Genomic DNA, 17,414 nt, shown 5'->3' with positions numbered 1-17,414 from the left:
TTAAATATTGAGTTCAGTGGAGCGTTTGCATCTCAAAACAAACAAACATAGTTGACTTATAATATATTAAAGTTTAAATATGTTATCTAATACATATGTACAGTATATACACAAACGGATCTGTTATTTAACACTATTCTATTTGTAATTGATATCCAAATGAACAACAAGGCAGGCCTTTACTACGATGATAGATATATTATCTGTTATACGTTGAAGAAAAAAAAAAACGGGTCTGTCATGCATAATTATAAATCTATTGCCTGACACACAAGTTATAAACTAATTTTTGTTAATGTTATAAATCATGATATATATATTATATAGTGTATACATATACAAATATTACTGTTATAAGTATTTTTATTATATTTTGCAAGAAGACTTGTTTCTGTTTTTGCTAACACACTATTGCGTGCGGTAAACTACTAATAAATATAATCTGCATTTAAATTGTATTATATATAATTGCACAACCTTTTGTATATTATTATTGGTGTATTCATGATTATTGATTATCAGTTATCAGTTACACACTGTGAGAGTTGCCTAGGAAACTAGCGATGTCGAAAATAATCAGTGTTACAAAGGAATGAGGCTATTGACAGGAGTTCACCCGACGGGTTTTCTATTTATTGTCTTAATATGTAGGTGTTATGAGCCGCAATATTATCTTCCATCGATATTTTGCAATTGCGATAGGTTCAAACTTAAGTTGAATATAGTATCCGGCATTTAAAAATGCAGCGAAGTACCGCACTGCCTGTCCTTCCGGGTTTCAATTTCGACCCCAGAGTAAATATACCATTCCTTTAGCGATTATTTTTGTTCTTGAACAGTGTTGTTTTATCAGTGAATCGTCCTTCAGATCGGCCAAACAAAATTCCACAAGCCTCAACACTTTGGCAAAATCCATACAGGCGTTTATTACCTCTCCGAGAAAGCAAAATGTGGCATTGGTGGTCAACCTCTCCCTTTCACTGAGCAGGACCGTTATCCCTCGCTGTACCCAAGAGGCGAGGTGCAAGTTTTGCCGCCATGGCTTGCTTTCGATAATCAGGTGTGTTTGCGACTGGATTTGTTCATTCCTAATCTCCCTGATAAAGTTTTTGGGCCTCACAAATAGAAATGTTATTTTTCACAGAGATTGATGTTCAAGGCTTATTTCCAAGAAACCGTTCAAGAGAGGTGGCAGTCCTTTCAAATCAGGGTTGTTATAATCAGCTTTTTTCTTGAAGATGGGACGATAAAAATATCTGAACCGGCTGTTGACAACAGCGGCTTAGAACAAGGTATGTGTTCAGCTTTGCTGGTTCCCCTTTAGAAATTACCATACTATAAATTTCAAGGTGTTTTGGTCAGACGCCAGCGAATACCGATGCCTGATCCAGTCAGATATCGCTACTATGATATCATAGACCTTAACATAGGAAAAGAACCAGAGTTTTTTTCTCGTGTTTACAAGATTGTTGACTGTGACAAGTTCACTAGGATATTCTTGAATCGATGCGGCATTCCGGTTCCTGATCCAATCGATATACCATCTGATCCATATAACGAGCGACGAAAAGTTGTAAGACGATAATGTACATAAAATATGAACAGGCAATTCAATGAGTTATGTTTCTCATCGCTATCAAATTGGATGTTTTTAGGAAATATTCCCAAAGAGGCCAAATCGCAAGATAGATACTCTAGCCAAGTTTCTATCCAATGATAGAAAAGTTTTGCGATTTTATGGATACTGGGACGACAGAGAAACGGCTTATGGTGTTATCCATGATTTGGAACTGCATTTCTATCTCGCTGACGACACAATTGAGATAAAAGAAAACGTGCCACCCAATTCCGGCCGGGACACAGGGTTTATGTTCATAAAAAGAATGAAGCTACCTAAGGTGAGATGTGATTGAAAAAGAAAATTGATTTGTGGTCCACCTGGAATTAGCAAGTTTTACCAAACACCTTTCTAATGGTTTTAATGATTCGAAGTATGAACAGTAGAGTGTTTCGATTGGAAACTAAATTTATTTTTGTGGTGTTTTGAAAAACTTGGTGTGCATAGCAAAAAAAATCACCGTTAAAGGATAACTTTTGAATCCTATTTTTAAATAATGCCTTTGGAATTCGAAGTTGTGTAAAAAATTTTTTTTAGGTGAGAGAGAATAAATGCTGCATTCAAACGAAACAACCAAATGAATAGCCGACTACTTCTTTCATCTGTTACTTCAGTCCTTTTCTAGAATTGATCCGCCTGGCGCCGGAGACCCGCTCACAGTGCTCAATGTCATTGGTGAGAATACTTCATCTAGCTGGTACATTGTCGACTCGTTGGACACCGGGAGAAACGCCAGAGAATTCTACACTGAGAAGGATCTAATGATTGGTTCCCAGATAAATGTTTTTGGTAGGAAAGTTGTTTTAACAGACATCGATTCCTACACAAAGGAATATTATAGGTATGTATGTAGATATGTACATATTTGAGGAATCAGTCAATTCGAAAATCGCACATCTCGAACGCAAAATTCAGTTTAACAGGTTTCCTTGATAGAGATGCTTTCCTGCAATCTCTTGCAATCTCTCTGATATTCCTTGAAAAATTCTGTGAATCTAAACTTTTGTAAGGAGATGACAGAATTTCCATGAAACTACTTTGAAATGTTTCATTTTTATACCAGAGTTACTTGAATTTAGAGAAATTACATAGAGATCGCACGTTGGCCAATGAGCTTAATGAGTCTTTTTGATCCATAGATTAAAGTATGGTATAGAAGATTTCACACCGTTAGAAAGACCGGATGCGAAGAAAGAATCCGAATGCAAGAGCGTCGAGAAGTATATTCCACCTTACAATGGTTTTGGGAGCTACGAAGACTCGCTTGGGAATTGTTTCAGCTTGGAGCCAAAACCGCCGAAAATAGACTCCGTTAAATTCTTTGATTATGACAAGTTGGTGAAATATTTTTGATTCCTGGTGATTGGATGTTTGGACGGAAAATGAACTACTCGATCCTGATCTGCAATTTTTTCAGATGTGGGTTCGAGAGCCACGTACTTCGCTTCAGAGCAAAGCTTGTCTCAAACATACCTGAAAATAACGACAGACATTTTATAATAAGAGTATTTTTAACCGATGACACGATATCGATTTTTGAATTGGCTGTTCGAAACTCAGGTAACGTTTAGTTGTATTATTATACTTTTTCAGCTGCAATGTCGATTCTGACTAAGCTGTATCGTATTGAATGGCTCCTGGTAAAAAAAAAAACCATTAGAAATTTCCCACATTTTTACTTTTCATCCCATTTGGTGATATAGGAAAAGTATTGGTTTCGGTCGAAAATCACTTTTTCTAATTTCAATGAATCTTTACGGTTTCTAACCTCTAGAATCCAAAAAGCAGGTTTTTTAAAAAATATTATTCGGTCTGTCCGACAAACTCCTACAATGATTTTGGTAACGGCTCGATGAAAAAATTTGAAACTTACAGAATTTTACAATCAAATGATGGGCATGAAAAATTGCTATGTCCCGTTTAATTTGAACTTCTGGTTCTACCGCAAATGAATAGATTCTCAATGTTTAACCGATAAACCTATCTACTTATTCTTCTTTCTTAACTTTTCTAAATGAACAATCACAATTTTCTAAGTTTGTATATTTATTTATTTTTAATTTATAAGATCGTTGTATTTTAGATATAGTTTTTCTAATTTTTTTTTCAAGACTTTTCCATTGCCTGCCAAGTCCTATCAGTTTCAGATTTTTCATTCGGCCGTTTTCGAGATCGTTGCGGAAGTTTGTCGGGCAGGCCGACGGACTCTTAAACCTATTCATGGTGATGAAAAATATCGCGAAAAACTGTTTTTCCGGCTTATTTTTTACTCATGTAAGTAGGTATATCTTTAAAACAACGAGTTTTTAAATTTCTCGCTATTTCTGACCAAATCGAGTTGGAGGTGAAAATCGAACTACTTTATAGAGAAAACCCATATTTTTCCAGAACTTCATTTCTATTAGAAATATGTAAAAATCTGATTGCTAGTGTTTCTGCGTATTTTCTGACGGTATCGTGTTAGAGAAAACTGAAATGGACATATGAAAGATATTAGAAATTTTTAGGAAAGAGCTCAAATTTCGAAAATGACATTTTCAATAAAACCAGAATTATGAAAACTGTTCATAAACTTTCAAAAAACAAACGCAAATCCTCTGAAATTTCACAATTTGCATTGAAATTGAGAAATTTGTAAAATATTTCTAAAAATTATTAGAATTGATCAGAGATTGTCCATAAAATCTGTCCTTGTGTGAATTTGTTTCCGTCAGAGACGCCACTTTAAAATAGAAATCATAGGACTTGAAAACGGCGATATTTGATTTGACAAGTTTCTCTTTCCTACTTTTGATTGTCAAACCATTTTAGGTGAAAAAACAGATGCTTGACAGTTTGCACAACCCTCATGGAAAAAACCCTCAACTTTGGTGTAAATTCGTACCTTCAAATCATAGATAATGCTAAATCCCCGTAAGAAAAAAGTTGAGGGTACGAATTTACACCCAAGTAGAGGGTTTTTTTCCGTGAGGGAACGTTTTCCGTCAATTGATATTTGTCAAATTTTTCAATATCGGCTGTTTCTTCGATGCCATATTAATTAGTCGTGCATTTGATAGCTAACATAGTTACGTTTTGAAACGTGATTGAGCTTCTGTGTTTTGGAACAGGGTTCAAGCGATGTCTGTTTCAAAAGAGAATGCAGGTAATGATGCCTGGACAAGATATTTACACCAACAAAAAACCGAAGTATTACGAACCCCATCATTTCTATATTGGGGCCAGAGTTTCTCTGTGTGATTTCCATTTTCAAATTACGTCTGCTGATATTTACGCGCTTCGGTACATGGAACTCCACTGTAATCAGGTTTGCTTGAAAATTCAACCTTTTTATGTGTTGATATTTGATACAGCGATTGAGAAATCTTATCAACATTTTAGTTCTTATGCATTTAATTTGGAAATTTTATTTACGTGAGGTTTAGGTAATATTTATATCTGAAATTTTTTTTTTAATTCTCTGAATTGGTTCTGAAAATTACGTATTTACGAAATGCTTCACAGTTTTTTGAAAAATTTAAAAGTTATCCAGACGTTTTCATCGTATTTCAGAAGCAGATTTTTATCAGGTCTTAATATAATACTTAATATATTCGTTTTTATCGTTATTATGGTTTGCAGTTCCCTAAAGCAAACATCAAACTGATTATGGAGAAACTGCGGAAAGCTTTAAAGCCAGTGTATAAACAGTTTCTCAACGAATTTGGTCCTGAGCGTGCAGAAAGTGACCCTGATGTTATTCAGTACAAGCATTTGAGGTAACTAGTGTTTGAATAAACATCTTATTGTGAAGAGAAAAAGTTCATGAATGTAATTCACAGTGAACCTCATTTTCGTTATCTTACGTATTGAAGTATTAATCTAATTTATATTTCTTAAATAGCCTATGATATTTGACTTATTATGCATATTTAGAGAAGCCCTATGTAAGTACTTGGGAGACAAAATAACAGAGCACGAGATGATCACAGTTGCACGGCATTTTTCGTCCCACGAAAAGAAGGAGCGCCATATTCGAGAATACATTAGGTAAAAAATTTATGAAAATTTAATTATTCTCATCTAATTTTTATCTTATTTCAGAGCTTATAAATGATCTTAATTAGGTTCACGAATAATGCCAGAACAAGGAAATTCTAAGCTATTTTTTACCCATCCAACTTGCAGATTGCAATTACTGCAATTCTTTTTAGATTTTTTATTGAAACCAAGGTCTTTTTGATAAACACTTGACTCAAAATTTTCATTATATTTGTAAGTAACGCCACAATTATTTCTAAAAGATTTACCTAATCCACTTATATTGTGTGATATGCATACTTTGCGAAAAATATAGTCTTTGAACATTTTTTGACTTTTTTGCAGAGCAGTTTGTAATGTAGATATACATGATACAAATATTTTTCAAATGTCTACACATACAAGTTTCTTCGAATTCCTAATTTTTTGTCACAATTACGTCTCAGATCTTTGGTGCACGGGGAATTGAATCGACAGCTTTGGTCGGAGCTGGATAGACTTGAAGAGGATTTGCATCACGTGGATAGAGCCAGAACTGGCTACTTACCCAGGAATGAGCTTTACACGATTTTACGTGGCTGCCGTCTTCCTTTGGACGTTGAATTGATCAATTCCATGTTGGATCAGTGAGTTGTAATTTAGATAATCAACACAGCGTCATTGCACAACAGTTATATGTATAAAATAATATGTGATTATCTTCACATTTCCAGTCTTTGCAAAAATGAGGAGGGAAAAGTCGATTATAATGATCTACTGCAGTTCATCAACGTGAAAATTAATCCGGTCGTTCCTACGCCTCCCATTAATATTAAGGTACAATGCGATATCAGTTACTTATTTTGCAACAGTAAAAAAAATTTAAACGCCTAATTCTTCAAGTAAATTTGACGGTCTTTGGCATATTTTTGCAATACTTTAATATACTCTCGAATTCGAGGTTTGATGATTAGAGAATTACTTGAAATTTTTTAATTGCAGTCCGATTTGTGGTGGGCGTCGGAAAAAGAGCCGGACTGCGGTGCTGGTATCGATTGGTGCCAATTTCTAAAGGAGTTGGGCATCCAGGAAGAAGATCACGGAGGTGGAGATGAGATTTAGTCGTTAGAGAAAACAAAAAACTAAGCAGAATCTAACACTCATACCCGTAAGTATCGAAACATATTTTACACACGATCCCGTATTTAATGTGAAAGGAAATCAATATTACGAATATAGTACACATCATGTTAATAAATTTATTGTACACACACCGATGATCACATTACATAATAAAGATAAAGAATCCTGCGTGTTTATTTACACAATTGAAGTAATAATAATAATATACGGTATACCATATATATAAATAAAATAAACTACAATATTAAATATTTAACACCATAATTAGACACAGAGTGAATAAATATTATTACTGGACGTATAAATTACAATTAAGTACGTGAAAATAATCCTTACGATATTTCTGCCAGTCGTTTCGTTGGCAAGTTTACAATAAATTAGTTCTATATGTAGAATATTATTTTACCATCTGGCTGGTTATTGAGATCAATTGAGATCCTTGAATTCAAAAGACTCAGAATGCCATCTGGTTGCAACTCCACCAATTGGTTCTTGTATTTAATTATAAAGGTCATTTTTTATCCCATACTTTACGGTACGTTGATTTAATATCACAAAATGAAAGTTATACAGCTTGTACACGATGTTTTCTGTGCTCTGGTATTCGTAATACTTTCCTAAAACGATCAGTTGATTATCCAATAGACGCCATATTGCTCTAACCGGGTGGACATCAAGAATCCCATCATAACTAATACTGCGCAGTGTATATCATACACCTTTCATGAAACACATTACTTTTGTAATATACACGTAAATATACCTGATTATCTACGATATTTTGACATTCGGTATCTTATCATTGAAATTGATAAAGAGTGATGAATATTTTAGCTTTTACCACTTACATTTTGTCATTTTATTTATTGAATGGGGTTAACGTTTGTTGTAATTGTAAACGTTTTTCCCGTTCTGAGTGTCTGAAACTCATATTTTGAAACTCATACTTCGTCAAGAACACTCATTGCTTCTATTATCATTCTTTTGTATCATTGTTTTTATAAATTATATTCCGTACAAATCGTTCATACATATTAATTACACTCGTGAGTATTGGTAAATTTACGGCAAGTCTTGCACTTCACGTAGCAACAATTGTACCACTTGCATTGACATCGTTCGAGTATTTCTTTGGTTTTTGTAATATGTCCTCGTCCGCAACAGAGATATTCGCAACCCTCGTATCCTGAACTACTCGCGTTGCACTGCCTGAAATATTTTTTCATTTATGATTACGATATTACGATGATTAAATATACAGCATATTTTAATTATTTATAACTATAAACCTCATTCTATTCGCCCCTGATCTAATTCGTCCCTACATTGTAAATTTATTTGAATTTAATGTTTTTCATTAATAATATCATAAAAACTTCCGAATACATGGACAAGAATTAAAGGTGATCATTTTTACGAGTGTTAGGAACTCATATTTACGAACTTAGTCGACAAGTAAAACATTAGATATTTTTATCAGAAATCTAAATCGTAGATTGGAGTATAGACTGTAAGTGGAGTACACCCTAAATGTGCCTGGAGGAACTTTTTAATGAAACCTTGACAGGTAACGTATGATTATTGCTGCTCGCTCTGCCGTAAATCTTGTCCACTAACCGTAAAACGATCCTTGATGCGTTTCCATTCTTTTGTAATGAACGAATTTTCTGACTTATGGTTCATTAAAATTACTGAAAATCGTTCTAGACTACTAGAAATAAGTTGAAATTTAGTGAAATCATTCAGACTCGCAGTCGAATGGAATGAATGGAATTTTCACAATAAATTTTGTGTTATAAGTCATTTTATACGCTATTGGCCCAATTTATCCTTCCAACAAGAAAAAAACTATATTTATCATACAATCTTAAAAAAAACCTTATTAGGCGTAAAAAAATTATTTGGTTTATAAAAAAATATATGTGTCCGCTTGTTTTGGGCGAGGAAGAACATACTTCAGTTAAGAGCAATTATGGAATATGAGCCTACATGATTTGAGATAGATTCAGCCCATAGTAAATTCGTAAAATTCATGTCATTTCTTTATGTCATTATTTAAGTTATTGTTCAGACTTGTGTATATAGAATGAAGATGTTAAGCCCTTTTTTACTTCGCGTTTGAGATACGTGGACTTAGATATTCGGAGATAATTCGCACCTTGGCGACAGAGGTGATATATCTCCAAACTTGGCATTTGTCGAGATTCGAATTTATAACCGCGTGAAGTGATACTTGTGTAGTTGCGAAACTAGTCACTAGAGAGCAGAAGTGTCGCTATCGCAGCGTGCCGGTTTCGAACCGCATTTGTCACGAACAGTGTCCCTTCGGAGTTCTTACGGCCAACTTCAACTTTGATTCGGATCATACTATTGGGTGCGAATGAACTTTTTGATATTAATAATTTTCTTCAAAGATTTTTGAAGGTTTGATTTTTCTTTTTCTTGTATTGAAATTAACTGTTTTTTCAGTTGTGTCCCATTTTTCGCCAAGCCGTGAACATATATGACAATATCGAAATCGACCAGCGCACCCCTTAATTGATCAAATAAATAGCAGATGGATAATATTTACCTTCCAACGGTTCCAAGGCTCCCGCGTTTCTTGTCCGGCAGACAGTAGTCGGGACTTTTCGTCGTGTAAAGGAGATTATCGTGATGGTATAACGGAGGCAAACGGCCGCCCGGCCTCGCTCGAACTTCCGCGGCAGTTGCATACCTCTGAAGAAGACGTTTCCCTGCTACAACTGGCCCCGAAGAGCTGAGCCCCCGCCAGCATGTGCGGACACTGCAAGAACCTGACACACCGTGACATTTGCACTCCAATGTCAAAGACTGTTCCACGGCCTGCACAGAGAGAACAGATGGAAAACTTAATTTTTTTTAATATAAAGAGGAATAAGCCGCTAAAACTGACTCGAATTAAGTTTTGCCCTAAAAGATCGGCAAGCTTAAAATGCTAGAATTTAATTTCACAAGTCTTTTCATTTTCTATAATTTTTCTGTTAGGCAACTTATTCAAACTAAATTAAAACACAACAGCGTGCGGGAGGTTTTTTATGCGTTGGTATTAAAAATTTGTAAAATCGACGGAAAGCGATCAGCTGTTCCTTCGATGCCATATTGCTTACGATTTAAATAAACCCTGCTGTCACGTCGAAACCCAATTGAAACAGATTAACTTTTACCGAAATCAATTGTGCTAGTAAAATATTCGTATATTTGATAGAATTTATGGCATATCCAACGATTGTTGTATATTCCTACTTTGAACAAAAAATTTAAATCTGTTTGATTCGTACCTTTGAACCTGCAGATATAGTAAAATCTCATGATTTTTTATATTTTTTATTTTTCAGAAGTATTCTAACTTGCTTTCGGTTAGTTTTGAGAAATATTCTCTATCATTTTTGAAAAACTCTGAATTTTCGTCTTGTTGACTATTTTCAACCAAATCGGGTTAGAGCTAACTGAATTGGACCAATTTCGAGAGAAAATTCACATTTTTCAGAACTGCACTTTGTGTCACGAGTCTGAAAAAAGTCCGAGGACTAGTGTCTTAGCTTATTTTCTGACTATACAACGCGAAACTAGAATCATGATGACATTCCAGACATTTTCAAGAAATATAAAGGTCTTTCCATAAATCTGCGGAAATTAATATTCCGCGTAGTCGTAGAGTTTGCTATACTTTTACAAAATTTCCAGAAATTAATAGAATGCGTCAGAGATGTTGCAGAAAAACTAAAAAGTCATATCTTGAATGAACTGGTAGAAATTTTAGAAACTTTGGGCAAATAAATTTCGCGAGAGATGTGAAAATTTTTTCTCTCAGCACAGAATGTCGATTTTTTTACAGCTTTCACCCGTTGACCCTGTTATTAACTCACCCTTCTCCCCGCCCTGTTGTTGTGCATGTTGACGGCATGCATAAACTTTCCAAGGGTTCCGCTGCCGGGTAGACTCGATGCTTGGAGAAACCGCTTGGCGATTCGGGAAGCCGATTTGACATCGTCACCACAGCCACCCCATTTGAATGAGCTTCGCGAAGCCAGGGCCCCCAGTGCTATAGAAGATGAGGTCAAAGCTGAAGGGGAGGGTGGCTCTCTTCTTGGAGGCGTGGCACAGGAACACGCGGCCAGACTTCCTAGGGCACAACCTCGCGCCAATCTCCAAACTGCTGCAGCAGCCGACATCGCGTAGACAAAGGCTTGTTCTCGCGTTCCTGGGTTGAAAGTAACGTGGCTTGTAGCGGAAGGCGATTTTTTAGGGAATTTAGTGATCGAGGAGAATAAAAAGTAATAAGAAACATTGAGAAGATGATGAAGAACCCAATTTTTTGGTGTAGCTAGTAAATAAAGAAGAATGCAGCTGTTTGATGATACGAATAACTTATCCGAAGAGGAAGAAGAAGAAGAAGAAGGAGAAGAACGCAAGTCATTCGTGCTTCAACCCACTACAAAAGAAAGACGAATAACTAGAAGAGGAAGAAGGACATAATTTTTTAGTAACCACAGGCATAATTTTGCGTTAATTTAATGCCAATCTTCATCAGAGCTTTAAAAAATATCGAACTCAATGATTTTTTTTTTTCTGGTTCAATCAGAAACTATCGGCTTCCACACCGTCTGGAAATAATTCTCCGCTGTTTTGCTACCCATAGGAAAATCTCGAGAACCTAATCAAAGCATGAACAAAAGGACAAGGCTCCTTTCAATACAGGACGTCGCAATAAGCATAAGAGGAAAGCGTATAAGGTACTAATTCCTTCCACCATGAGGATTATTTAAGGAGAAATTTAAAGGAAGAGGAAGCCATACTTTCCGCATGGTTCGATAATAATAAATCCTTGGTAATAATTAAGAACTAAAAGAGTAGAGTGAATGTCTTCTCTTCGTGGGTTTTCCCGTACAACTACGCGACGTCGAATAACGCTTTCAAGGGAATTTAGTGATTCAAGCATTACATTTAATTATTTTTAAACAAGTTTTTCGCGTAACTTGAATGGAGTTGAACAACATAATGATCAATCGTTCGAATTTGTGTTTGTAACACTTTTTCAGAATGCGTCACTACGGTTTTCCGAATGCTTAAGAATTCCGTTGAGAAAACTGATTCCAAATAATGTTCCGCTTTTCACAAATGACACCATCGATTGCAAAAAGACGGTTGTACCTACCGCCGAGTAAATCCTGGGTATAGTTTGGAGCAAGTTGAATGCTGCTGCAGTTCCATCGGCGATAACGAAACGTCTGCTGGCAGACCGTCGACGTGTCTTTAGCGGCCTCGACCAAGCTGGGCATGACGTCTGGAGCCGCCCGACACACTCGGGCCTGTTTCCTTTCCAGGAGACCGGAACTCCTGACTCCGGTGCAGGACTCTCTCGACCAATTCCATCCGTCACTCGTGTGACCAAGTGCCCTGAAAAAAATTTTCGGTAAAAATAAAGATTGATTGATCGGACCGTCTAAACCAGAAGTTAGAAGCAGCAAAACCAACGGTAAAAAAATATCTAGCCGTGGTATTGGCGCCAATGATGGTGACCGAGTTGAATTGTGAGCATTAAGAAATGATTCTGAGCAAATCAAAAGCTGAGATATCGACAATTTATGAGAAAAGTTTTCATAATTGTAACGTTCAAATTTTTTGAACTTTGTTGTGTTTGGCGTTTCAATACTACACTGTACTACAATGTGAGATTTCTTGAATGGTTTACAGAAAAAATCTGCGGGGATCTCGCCTGTGAGTAAAATGAGTTTGGATATTGGAATTGGACTAAAAACACCAGAGTTTAATCATTAAACACTTGTTACAACACTTTTTCTCGAACTGTCGATACCTTAGTTTTTATTAGAATTTGCCCAAATTATACATTTCTTTTACATAGTAGGGTTGTCGCATTCAGTATCATTGTGGTTAATAACTTACTGTAGACTTTTTAATGTTTCTTTCTCTTTTCCTAACTTGATTCAGACTGCAGATAAATGAGGTTTTAAAGCTAAAATACACGGAGGTAAAATAATTTTTGAACCAACAAGATAAATTTTTTGCGGAGTCCATTAACTTCAATCTAGTATCCCTTATTTGTTCCAAATACGATGACTTCAATTTAACAATTTCGTTTTGTTAGTTTGTCAAAATGATTTAGTCAAGCAATTTCCTTGATTGAACAGCAGCCTTTCTTGTCGCGATCGAGTGAAGTATTGATTCGAGTCAGCCCTTGGATGTGTTTTCGAAATTGAGTCAACTAAATATCATTTCATTGAAGTTTAAGTATTGTGCCTCCAAGTGACATGTTCGTTGACAGAATCAATTAGGTACTTCACATAAGATAAGTACATGAATCTAGCCAACAAGAAATTCACATCGATCGAATGCCATACTTTGTTGATCTAACCGCAGCTTATTTGGCGTAGCTGGTTGAATCACTTGCATTAATTTGTTTACGAGGTAAAAGAAACACCACATGCTTTGAAACGAGTAGAGAATGTATTCATCAGTATATTAGTACTACAAGTGGCCGCTAGGCGGTCAACTTTCTCATTACGGAAGTAGCTTCTGAGATGGTTATAAAACCGGTTAGCCGGTCAGGAAGTCAAGTACGGATCACGTAATTTCGATATATAAACAAACCTATTGCAAACGAAGATAGCATCAGAACCAAGTTTCGAATCATCGAAATTGATAATGTCTACATGTGAGCAAAAATTATTGACACATATTCAATTTATTCTTCTACATACACAAAAATTAGTTTTCAGGTTTTATCCATCAAATATCGAGGAGATCCCTGCAAAATTTTGAGTCCACAGAATTATAATTGATATGATTCTATCAATACGTTTTGTGCGGTTGAATAAGTCCAATAATCAGTCAGTGCGAACGATTTTTGTAACAACAAATTTAATTACCTGCTTCAACCATTGAACTCTTGACTCAACAAAAGATGAATTAGAACAAGTTTTGTTACAAAAATTTCATATTTTTAAAACAAAATGATCAAGGTACGTTCAATCAAATTTTTAGTCATTTCAATCACACATTTTCTTGATACAAAATTCATATTATTGCAAGGAACTCGTGCCGTGTTATTTTGGATAAATTGATAGTCGGCATGATCATTCAAAGGCTTGATTTAATTCTTTTATTAAGTTTATTAAGTTGTCACAAGAATTTCGTCGGACAAAAGTATTTTTTGTTGAATTAAGTAAGTATTTTGTTCGCCGCATTTGATTATAGTATTTAGTTGAATCATACGAATGTCACTTGACTCAGATAATCCTTTCTCTCCGTGCACTTGGTAAATTCAATGCTAGAGCATCGGATGAGGAAGCATTGCTATAGCTTAGAGTTTTTTGAGTTTAACCAGCTCCCGTTTATGGTTTCGCGAAATTTGAAAGCAGATCGCTGGCTGGCTTTGGAAAATGTAGATTCAGCTAAATTTTCTTTTTTATAACTCATTTACGAAAAATGTTTAAAAAAATTCCCAGTAATCTTTCAAGTTTTCTGAACCCGTTAATTTACGAAAAATTGAAATCCATTTCAAATTATGACGACTACAAATAATTTTCATAGCTTGAAGGGTGATATCAACAAGATCAACTCGCAGATTTGATTCTATTCGAGGTAGGTAACTGATCGCTAGTATCACAATGTCCAGTATTTAATTAAAACCCTATGGGGATTTTATTTTATTTTCGAAATGTCTGAAAAACGAATTGCAAAATTGTATAAACTAATAAAAAATTGTCAAGATGGAAAACGAAAACGTAAAACCTGATTTGACTTCATCTTGAAAAAGTAATAATTTATCCTTTGTGCGCAAATGCTTTGTTACTCTGACCAGAGACTGAAACTGATTCCGTCCCACGTGGGTTTAAGTTGATTTGAAATTTCAGCGACTTCTACAAACGAACTGCAACTGCATGGCACAAAAGAGATCGTATCTCTCAGCCATGAAAGGGTTCCTGCAGAACTGATAGACGTGCCCATAACCCACGCAACGAAATAACATCCATCTCTCTTGCAGCACCTTTATGTGCCAGGTGTTAAGTGGCAACGGCTTATTATACGAGCGGCAAGACACTGCGGAGGGTTTACTGTCCGGGAAAAACCTCCCACTCACAGTTCGTTGTCTCGGATGCATGTCCGCTGGTTTCACATACGACCAAACTCGCGTACTTCTTACGCAAACCACACACAAGTACCTACTTTAATGTACTCTGCTGCAATTTTTCTTGTTTTGCCCAATGATATCTCGAGAGTGGTTCAACCGATTTAGATGCAAATCGGCCGCTTGTTTTGGCTTCCTTGAACTTAGATCGCATGCGACTTTTATCAAAATCGGCAGACCCATTTTTTGTCGAGAACGGGTCATCAAAATGCAGTTTCTTTTCGTTTAACGATATCTTAAGAACGGATTAACCAATTTTGATCACCCATTCCTTATTTATTCCCGAAAGTTCAATTTCTTTTTGTGCAACAATATCTAGTCAACAGTTGAACCGATGCAGATGAAAATTGGTCTTCTGCTTTGCCTTGATTTAATTTAGATCTGATCAGATGTTGAGAAAAATTGGTTGATCAATGATTGCATGGTATCTGATTGAGCAAAGATCTGCTAACTTATTCAATTTGCCATGTTAAACTCAGCCTTGAACAGATTTTCAGGTGAGCTTTATCAAGTTATTGTCAAGGTATTCTTACGTCCCTTTTTTACGGTTATAATTAAGTACCTTGGTTGAAAGATAACGGAGCGATTTTCCCTGATTTTTTTATTTCAGTTCTGGGAACTCATGATGTATAAAGCAGCGCAGGTATAGGCGAAAACGGGCCTAATTGTACTCGAGAAAATAAGGAACAACCTCGGTTGATGAACTGCGGAGTGATGGCATTTTCGCGTGCCAGCCTAGCGCCAAAAAGCAGGCGCGTTGCCCGAAGAACGAGCTGCAGAAGATTGGGGGGGTGTGTATAGATACGTATGTACGTACCTATATGCTGCTTATTCCCGTGATTTATGCCGGTTGAACGGCGATGGAGAAAAAGGGGATATGCTTTAATAACAGCCCTCAACACTGTTATTATCCCCGAGAATAATTATATTGCAAGCCACGTTCGCGGCAACAAAACGCAATTAGGGTTACGGCCCCGTTTAGGGCTCGAGGTAGTTATTAATTTATCGCACATATTTTGCAATATTTAACACGGAATAAAGAATCGTTTTCATATTATATTACGAATTACGTGCACACGCTGCGGGTGCCTCCTGAAACATATAACAGACGCAATTTTTTACGCAATTCATATCACGCTTCATATACATATATATGAGTGTTCACGTTAATTTAATTACATTTTTGCCATCACAAATATGAAATATTTCAATTTTTCGGAAGTGAAAAGTTCGTTCAAATTGTATGCAGTTCATTTTCTGTTACTAAACTTTTGGTTGAGTTGTATATAACCTACAACCAGTATGAAGATTTATTTCCGGTCAGTACCTCATTTAACAATTGCGTATGCTATTGAGATCCCGAACTGAAATGAGTATAAACTTCACTCCAAGAATAGTTGAGATGGTTTTAATCTGCAGCATATTTTGTAGATGAAATGAATCTAGTAGAGTAACAATATGCGTTCTTGAAACCCTGAACAACAATAACGCGTTCTTAAAATGAATCATTTTTCACCTAGAATCGACAGTTGTAATTGTATAACCTGACCGACTGTTGTAGAACTTGACTCTAGTTGATTAATGCGCTTTTTTGAAACCCCGAAAAGTGCTGAAGCGTTCTTGAAATGATCGATTTTGCTCCAGGAACAGTTTTATTGTAACCTTATATCGTTAGTAGATCCTGCAGATGGAATGAATCTAGAAGATTGTGGTCTATAAGGGGGCGTTCCTGAGAATCAGGGATGCGGCAATGAGACAAGTCTGAGAAGAGCGGCCCGCCATGGGCCCCATATGAAATATGATCCAGTGGTCGAAGATTATGATATAGGAGGCCACTGTCGTATTATACTCATATATAACCTACCTATCCGTTTCTCATTAAGCGGCCTGCATTAATCTTCTGAATATTCGTTTCTCCGTCTGATGACTCATATTTTACACCGTATTCATCGTTAATTACACCTTCAACAATTAGGTACTGATCATTTGACGATTATTCCAAGCCAACAGAGAGTGCAAAGAAAATTGACTTTGAATTTGAAAAAATCTAGCGTAAGATGTAGAAAATATACAATTTTATGGGGAATTAGTTACATGTGAGAACCGATTGTTTATACTCACAACCACTTGATGCACCTTCCATTCTGTACGAACAATATCACGAGTATAAAAGATAGTGTGCAGAATTGTTCCAGGGGTCGGCAACGCTTGAAATCACACCGCATCTTCTCTTCTGGGCGATAATAAATTGACGAAATTGAGGACGATCCTTCACATCGTATAAGCAAACGGCGACGCTGGTGTAACGGAGGTCGTTCGTAACTTCATGCCGCGCTCAGGCGTGGAGGTAAAATATTATCGGCGTTGGTCCCGATCGTTTCCATTATTATGTTGCCACTTACCTGAAGGTACGGCTCAGTTCTATCGTGCTCCACACGCGTATCGATAAAACGAAAGAATCGCACCTCAACACGCGGCACCAAC

The 17,414-nt window shown here is 36.2% G+C and overlaps 2 protein-coding genes across 2 annotated transcripts; one reads left to right on the top strand and one right to left on the bottom strand.

The window, feature by feature from the left end:
• The first annotated feature begins 574 nt into the window (after positions 1-574).
• On the top strand, positions 575-6,891 carry LOC107227922 (EF-hand domain-containing family member C2-like). Its single transcript, XM_015669202.2, has 14 exons — positions 575-795; positions 869-1,060; positions 1,145-1,292; positions 1,350-1,573; positions 1,656-1,898; positions 2,233-2,459; positions 2,758-2,952; positions 3,036-3,178; positions 4,729-4,925; positions 5,240-5,376; positions 5,534-5,647; positions 6,085-6,264; positions 6,352-6,454; positions 6,620-6,891. Exons 1-14 carry the CDS (start codon positions 742-744, stop codon positions 6,737-6,739), a joined length of 2,277 nt encoding a protein of 758 aa, XP_015524688.2. The 5' UTR covers positions 575-741; the 3' UTR covers positions 6,740-6,891.
• A 613-nt stretch (positions 6,892-7,504) lies between these two features.
• LOC107227900 (protein Wnt-11-like) lies at positions 7,505-17,414 on the bottom strand. Its single transcript, XM_015669181.2, has 5 exons — positions 17,052-17,414; positions 11,937-12,178; positions 10,648-10,982; positions 9,333-9,604; positions 7,505-7,969 (listed from the first exon to the last, which is right to left on the bottom strand). The coding sequence occupies exons 1-5, from the start codon at positions 17,153-17,155 to the stop codon at positions 7,795-7,797; spliced, it is 1,128 nt and encodes a 375-aa protein (XP_015524667.1). The 5' UTR covers positions 17,156-17,414; the 3' UTR covers positions 7,505-7,794.

Source organism: Neodiprion lecontei, chromosome 2 (assembly GCF_021901455.1).
Source record: "Neodiprion lecontei isolate iyNeoLeco1 chromosome 2, iyNeoLeco1.1, whole genome shotgun sequence".
NCBI lineage: Eukaryota > Metazoa > Arthropoda > Insecta > Hymenoptera > Diprionidae > Neodiprion > Neodiprion lecontei.
Note: the sequence above shows the minus strand (reverse complement) of the source record. Positions and strands in the feature narration are given on the sequence as shown.